The following is a 7,763-nucleotide window of genomic DNA, read 5'->3' as shown; positions in this document are numbered from 1 at the left end:
CCAGCGTGGTGGACTATGGTCCGTTTTCATTCCGAAAGGAGACCTGTGCTCAGTAGTGGGCCGGCAATGGAGTGATGATGATGATGCTCATTAAAATGCGAAAGTGTAGTGGGCCGGTGATGGGTGGATGATGGGTGCCTCTGTGTCTATGTGTCACTTTCATCGTCTCATACAGAGATAGCTTGCACCTCAGATATGCAATCTTAGGCTTTTTAACCGACTTCAAAAAAAGGAGGAGGTTCTCAATTCGTCGGAATCTTTTTTTTTTTTTTTTTTATGTATGTTCCCCGATTACTCAAAAACGCCTGGACCGATTTTGAAAATTCTTTTTTTGTTTGAAAGGGTATACTTCAAAGTTGGTCCCATTTCAATTTGGTGATGAACATCTTCGAAGATAGATACTGGAACTCCTCAACAAATAAGAGTAAATTGCTCGCGATCAGTGTAATAGCTTAGTAAACAGTAGATTTTTAACCAGTCATAGCATAATTTCATGGGGCCACTAAAAATTGTGAAATAAAATTTTTTTACAAAAAAAATAAAAACCGACTTCGTTACATAAACACTAAAAATTGAAAAATAATTTAATTTATTACCGAATATATTATGTATACAAGAGTTAATATAGTTCCATAATAATATTTTTTGGGGTCGGTGTCAATGAGGTGCCATTGTAGAGTCCCATAAAAATATGAAGTCTAGACGATTCGCGCAGCTAAAGCTAATTGGCACCGGCACCAAAAAGTATTATTAGGGAACTATATTAACTCTTGTATACATAATATATTCGGTAATAAATTAAATTATTTTTCAATTTTTAGTGTTTATGTAACGAAGTCGGTTTTTATTTTTTTATGTCAGAAAAATCAAAGATCGGGATTTTCAAAAACCTAAAACCACGCTAAGGCGCTGCATCACCTAGTTTTATAATGACAGAGGCGCAATTTTACTTTAGAACCATATTTGATTCCAAGTCCTTATCGAATATTTATACAGGGTGTAATCAGAACGCTAGCAAAAACTTTGCGTAACTACCTAAACACAATTCAATACCAATAATCATTTGCCTTTTTGCCTTATCTTTTAGTTTTTGTGAATAAGTGCTTTTCGAACACGCAACGTAACGCTGGGGTCAATGCCCCGCCTACGACGTGGCATTGAAAATGAAAATGAAAATGAAAATCTTTTTTATTCGTATAAACTTTTACAAGTGCTTACGAATAGTCGGATGCATCTACCACTGGTTCGGAATGCCTTTCCTGCCGAGAAAAACCAGCAAGAAACTCGGCGGTTGCTCTTTTCAAATATTTGATATAGGTACAAAATTATGCCATGTATAAAATAGTATTTGCAGTGTTGTGCGTTGCTGGAACGAGCTGCAGGTCAAATCCACGCTCTTTTATCATTTAGATAATCTTCAATTGTGTAATATGCTTTTTTCAGGAGCATATTTTTAATAGATTTTTTAAACTTGTGCAAAGGTAAGTCCAAAATAGTTTGCGGGATTTTATTATAAAAGGTAATACCAATACCATTACCATTGACTCTGAATGAGCTACTTATGCAACGTTCGTTGACCTCTAGCGTCAGTCAGATATTTTATTTGCAATATATCGTGAACTTTTACAAAATATAGGATTTTTCACGCGTTTTTTTGTGTTATCATATCAGTAATCATCAGTACTATCACCTGTCTTCGTCTTTGCTGGCGTTCTGGTTAAACCCCTGTATAAAATCGCAATCCGTGGACGTGCCTCGAACGTGGCACGGCTCGGGCCCGGCACGGTCTAGCATGTCTCACGTCGGCTTAGTGGCGTTGGAGCGACTGTAGGAGGCATTAATTTGACAAACTGGCCGGGACGGGGCGCGGCGTCCGACAGAATGTCGATATCGATGCTCCATTATCGATAATTTTGTCGACAAGTGACGTAATCGAGTCTGATTGTTGCTTCGGGAAAGGATTTGCAGCCATTAAGTTCGCGTTTAATACTATTTGTCCTGTTTTTAGGCTTCCGTACCTCTAAAGGAAAAAACCGGCCAAGTGCGAGTCAGGCTCGCGCAACGAGGGTTTCGCACTACAGTCGTATTTTTTCGACATTTTGCACGATAATTCAAAAACTATGATACATAGAAATAAATAAAAATCTGTTTTAGAATGTATAGGTGAAAACCTTTCATACGATACCCCACTTAATATAGTATCTTACTTCGAAAATTGAAAATACTAATTATTAGATTATGACCACAATTTAAATTTTTTTGTGTGATGTAACCACAAATTCACGGTTTTCAGATTTTTTCCCTAATGTCTGCTATAAGACCTACCTACCTGCCAACATGATTCTAGGTCAACGGGAAGTACTCTGTAGGTTTCTTGACAGACCGACAGACTGACAACAAAGTGATCCTATAAGGGTTCCGTTTTTCCTTTTGAGGTACGGAACCCTAAAAAATGAACCCTTATATGATCAGTTCGTTGTCTGTCTGTCCGTCTATCCATTTTTCTGTATGTCTGTCTGTCCGTCAAGAAAACCTATAGGATACTTCCTTTTGACCTTGAATTGACAAGTCGCGGGCATCATTTAGTCTGAGTCTAGTCGTATGCAGAAGGACGTGGGAACCGCATTATTATCCCAAGAAAACCCGTTCCTTATTTGATTCATGAAAGGGATGATGACCCTCAAAAAGAGAAATACAAAGTTAAAAAAATCTTTTTATAAAGCGTACAAGCTATACGATTCCTCCTAAGATTTTGCGAGTCAAGTCAAATTATAAAAATATTCTAAGTGCTCTGCATTGGAGTTCATATTGTTAGTAAATAGTATGGAGATAAAATACTAGTGGAAATTGAGAAAATTGCATTGAAATTGCTTTGATATGACAATGGTGCTCATTTAGCATCTTTGAAACAAATTGGCAGGGAGTACCTTTCACAAATCTACTACACTCTTGACGGTAGAATAACTGTACAACCCGTCGGAAATATCTGCGCACCTCGCTGGAGTGCGCTGTCTCGCAGCTCGCCCATTTTCGCCTATCCAGCCCCCCTCTTGTGTAAGAAAAACGTATTCATTGTTATCGTAATCGTCAACAAATTCCGCCCTTTGATTGGTTGATTCGCTGTTTACACTTTTTTGCAGCCAATGAAAGGGCAGAATTTGTTGAAAACGTACAATAATTACAAAAAGTTTGCATGCCCGGGAACGAACTCTGGACCTCCAGAATAAGAGTTCGACGTCCTAACCATCCATGGGTTTAGGCTGTATCATCACTTGCCACCAGGTCTGATTGCAGCCCAGCGCTCGTCTTTTTATTTAAAAAAAAAAACTTTGCATCAAAATAAAGTTCATGTATAATAATAATTAATTTCTAGTAGTCAGTAGTTGGAGCTATACAGCGCTGCGAATATCAAAAAGATTGGGTAAAATACTCGTTAAAAAGTTTCGCCATTTTATATTCCGTGAGAGAACTCTATTTAAATGAATAAATAAAGTAAGCAGATTTGCATCTTAGCGCTCCGACGCGCGACGTTAGGTAACTATGTATTAACTCGATACCTACTTACTTCAAAATATAATCACTACTCATATTATTATAAAAAATTTTACAAAAAAAATAAAAACCGACTTCGTTACATAAACACTAAAAATTGAAAAATAATTTAATTTATTACCGAATATATTATGTATACAAGAGTTAATATAGTTCCATAATAATACTTTTTGGTGCCGGTGCCAATTAGCTTTAGCTGCGCGAATCGTCTAGACTTCATATTTTTATGGGACTCCACAATGGCACCTCATTGGCACCGACCCCAAAAAATATTATTATGGAACTATATTAACTCTTGTATACATAATATATTCGGTAATAAATTAAATTATTTTTCAATTTTTAGTGTTTATGTAACGAAGTCGGTTTTTATTTTTTTTGTAAAAAAATTTTATTTCACAATTTTTAGTGGCCCCATGGAATTATGCTATGACTGGTTAAAAATCTACTGTTTACTAAGCTATTACACTGATCGCGAGCAATTTACTCTTATCCGTTGAGGAGTTCCAGTATCTATCTTCGAAGATGTTCATCAGATCTTCACCAAATTGAAATGGGACCAACTTTGAAGTATACCCTTTCAAACAAAAAAAGAATTTTCAAAATCGGTCCAGGCGTTTTTGAGTAATCGGGGAACATACATAAAAAATAAAAAATAAATAAAAAAAATAAAAAATAAAAAAAGATTCCGACGAATTGAGAACCTCCTCCTTTTTTTGAAGTCGGTTAAAAACCCGGAGCAACGGATCGACGTGATTTTTTGCATGGGTATTGGGTATAGTTAAAGACCTGAAGAGTGACATAGGCTACTTTTTATCCCGGGAAATCAATGAGATCCCACGGGATTTTTAAAAACCTAATCCACGTAGGGTATCATATGAAAGGGCTTTACTTTTACATTTTAAAACAGATTTTAAGTTATTTTTATGTTTAATAGTTTTTGATTTATTGTGCAAAATGTCGAAAAAATACCCGAGTACGGAACCCTCGGTACGCGAGTCTGACTCGCACTTGGCCGGTTTTCTATAACTTTAAAATGAACTTCAATCATAAAATATTTACTTTTTTATGACTACCAACGTATTGAGAAATATTTTATGCATTTTTGCTCTAGATTTCCATTTGATTGAAAAATAAGTTACAAATAAATGAAAAATGTTAGGCGAAAACTTGTTAATTTTAATATTATTTCTAGGTATAGTTGTAGCAGTTAATGAAAAGGCAAATAATGTAACTATTGAAGAGTTAGAAAAACAAAAAAGTGATTTATTTAAACAAATCAATATCGCGATCGACCAAAGTGTACAATCTTTAATTCAAGCTAATGATACTGAAGCTACTCTCGGCTTGGAATATTTGCGTGATCTTAAACAACATATTAAGGAATTAAACGAAACAGAAAATAATAAAGAAAAAGGAATAGATGTAGATTCTAAGTCAGAATTAGAGAATAGAAGAAGTTTTAAAAAATCTAAATATTTCCAAAAGAGGAGACCTAAAAACGATTTGTTTGATTTCGAATCAATTTTGAAGCCTGAGGGGATCACAGAGAGCGAGTGGATGAAGATGGTGGAGATGCGACACAAGATGCAGCAGAAACTAGACTTGTGGATATTGGAACGAGAAAGGGTAAATATTTTTGTATGTTTGTAACGAATAAACTCAAAAACTACTGAACCGATTTCAAAATTTTCTGAAATTGAATTTTCAAAAATCCTTTCTTGGCGGATGCCTAGCGTCACAATAGCTAATTGCATGCCAAATTTCAGTCCGATCCGTCCAGTAGTCTGAGTTGTGCGTTGATAGATCAGTCAGTCACCTTTTCCTGTTATATATTTTGATTAGCATGGCTAATATTCTTTTTTTTTAACTTTTTTTTATGAAAGGAAAAGAAAAAAAGAAAAGAGTATAGAGAGGAGAAAAAAAAGTTAATGATGTCCGGGAAATATGAGAAATGTCCGAGATTTGGTTACCATGGGAAGAAGAAAATGGAGAAAACGAAAAAGAGAGATGGGAATAGAACTTGTTTGGGGTCGGGTAAGGATTGCCATTATTATAAGAGTGACCTGTCGACTGACCTGTCGACTGAGAGTGAGGAGAAGACGACTGGGGTGACGTACGAGAATAAGTATCCATGTTGCCGGAAATGTTGTAAAAAGTCTTATATGGGATGTCTATAGTGATGAAAATATACCTAATGTTGTTCTGCTTCATCGTGGCTTTCTCCTACTTGTCCTGTAGTACTTCCGACAACAAGTTATTAGGTAGGTACAGCATATTCTCTCTGTTACCATTTCCACACAAATCGTCTAAACTTTAGACGATTTGTGTGGAAATGGTGCGCATTGCTTGCTTCATCATCATCATGATCAACCCATAGCCGGCTCACTACAGAGCACGGGTCTCCTCTCAGTATGAGAAGGGGATGGCCAAAGTCCACCACGCTGGCCAAATGCGGATTGGCGGACTTCACACACCTTTAAGAACATTATGGAGAATTCTCAGGCTATTGCTTGCTTGGTCGCTTGCTTTCCTTCATGTTTAGTTATGGAGATGGAGAGAGCTACTCGTATGCCTGGAGTTCCTCTACATTATCAAACCAAAAATGCACAAGAATCAAAAAAACTGACATAGGCGAATAGACTGTGAAACTGAAGTGGCAATGGGGGCGGGGCAAACATCTTTCGAAGAACCGATAGACGTTGGGGTCTCAAGTTGCTGGAATGTTTAAAGACTAGATATTTACTTACATCTAAGACACATCTGAGGTACTGTGGGATATCAGAAGAGGTTTAGCAAAGGGGTAAAGTCGCGAAGCTATTGAATCAACACTGTTAGCTCAAGTCGTGGGGTAAACTAGTGATGTTACGAAGTTCAATTCCGTTCCGATTCCGAAAGCGGAATCGGAACTCAAATATCAAATTCAAATTCAAATGTCTTTATTGCGTGTATGGGTAAACAGTGCAGATACTACAAAAACAAATAGCTATGCTGCTTAACTACACCAGGTTACAACGGGCTGTTCGAGCAGCGTCGCGCACGGCGCGCAGTCTCAACTGCGACGCGTGCGCGAACTGACTCCTTGAAAAAGGACCCGGATGGGTTCGAAAAAGGTCGGGCTAACGTCGACTAAACACGTGAGTACAGCCGGGTGTAAGATATGTATAATTTGGAAATCACTCACATAAGTTTAAACGCTAAAACAGGTTAGCTCGCTTCCATCTTAGACTCCATCATCACTTAACACCAGGTGATATTGCAGTCAAGGGCCAACTTGTATCTGAATAATAATAGACAAGGTAGCAGTAAAAAACCTTCAGTAACAGCAAGGTAAGAAACCTCTAGTTTAATATTTTAAATTCGATTGTTTTTATTTTCAATACCCAGGTAGTTATACAGCTACCTGTATTATCTTTTTATCAAAATATATAAATGGAAAAGCTGACTAACTGACTGACTGATCTATCAACGCACAGCTCAAACTACTAGACGGCTCTTGCTGAAATTTAGCATGCAAATAACCATAATGACGTACACAATAGAAACATGTTAAGAAAGGATTTTTGAAAATTCAAGGGGGTAAAATAAGGATTTGGTGTAGTCCACGCGGACGAAGTCTTATTTTATAAGTTTTTATTAATAAGAATGTATGTACCTAATGTTATTTTCTTAGACCTGTCCTTAACACATTTCTTCCTTCACCTCCGATTCCGATTCCGATTCCGACAAACCACAAAAACTCCGATTCCGATTTAACCACTTCTGTAATAGGTATCTCTGTTGTAAACTTAACCTATAGATACCAATGCTTGTCTGCGCGTGTACAAGATCTCCCGGAACTGCGTCTCCCGGGACACTTATCCCGGCAAATACGGGGAACCTATAATGACTAAGTATTTATCTAGTAAGCACTAGATTGGTTTGCAATTAAGTTCTTCCTACTTCCTATACCTACATATTCTTATAATCTAAATATATAAAACATGCTACATCTATTAGATTAAGATCCTGTATTGTGTTTTTTCAATGTTTACTTTGTGTTGTGTGCAATAAAGTGTAAATAAATAAATATAAAAGGAAATGTGACTGACTGACTGCGATCTATCAATACTCAAACCAGGGGACGGATCGGCCTAAAATTTGGCAAGCAGATAGCTAATACGACGTAGGCATCCGCTAAGAAAGGGATTTTTGAGAATTCAAGCCCTAAG

At 36.9% G+C, this 7,763-nt stretch overlaps 1 protein-coding gene across 1 annotated transcript; it reads left to right on the top strand.

Moving 5' to 3' along the window:
- The first annotated feature begins 4,688 nt into the window (after nucleotides 1-4,688).
- On the top strand, nucleotides 4,689-5,765 carry LOC138404099 (uncharacterized). Its single transcript, XM_069507318.1, has 2 exons — nucleotides 4,689-5,181; nucleotides 5,439-5,765. Exons 1-2 carry the CDS (start codon nucleotides 4,708-4,710, stop codon nucleotides 5,730-5,732), a joined length of 768 nt encoding a protein of 255 aa, XP_069363419.1. The 5' UTR covers nucleotides 4,689-4,707; the 3' UTR covers nucleotides 5,733-5,765.
- The last annotated feature ends 1,998 nt before the right edge of the window (nucleotides 5,766-7,763 follow it).

The sequence above is a fragment of the Maniola hyperantus genome, chromosome 25 (genome assembly GCF_902806685.2).
Source record: "Maniola hyperantus chromosome 25, iAphHyp1.2, whole genome shotgun sequence".
Lineage (NCBI taxonomy): Eukaryota > Metazoa > Arthropoda > Insecta > Lepidoptera > Nymphalidae > Maniola > Maniola hyperantus.
Note: the sequence above shows the minus strand (reverse complement) of the source record. Positions and strands in the feature narration are given on the sequence as shown.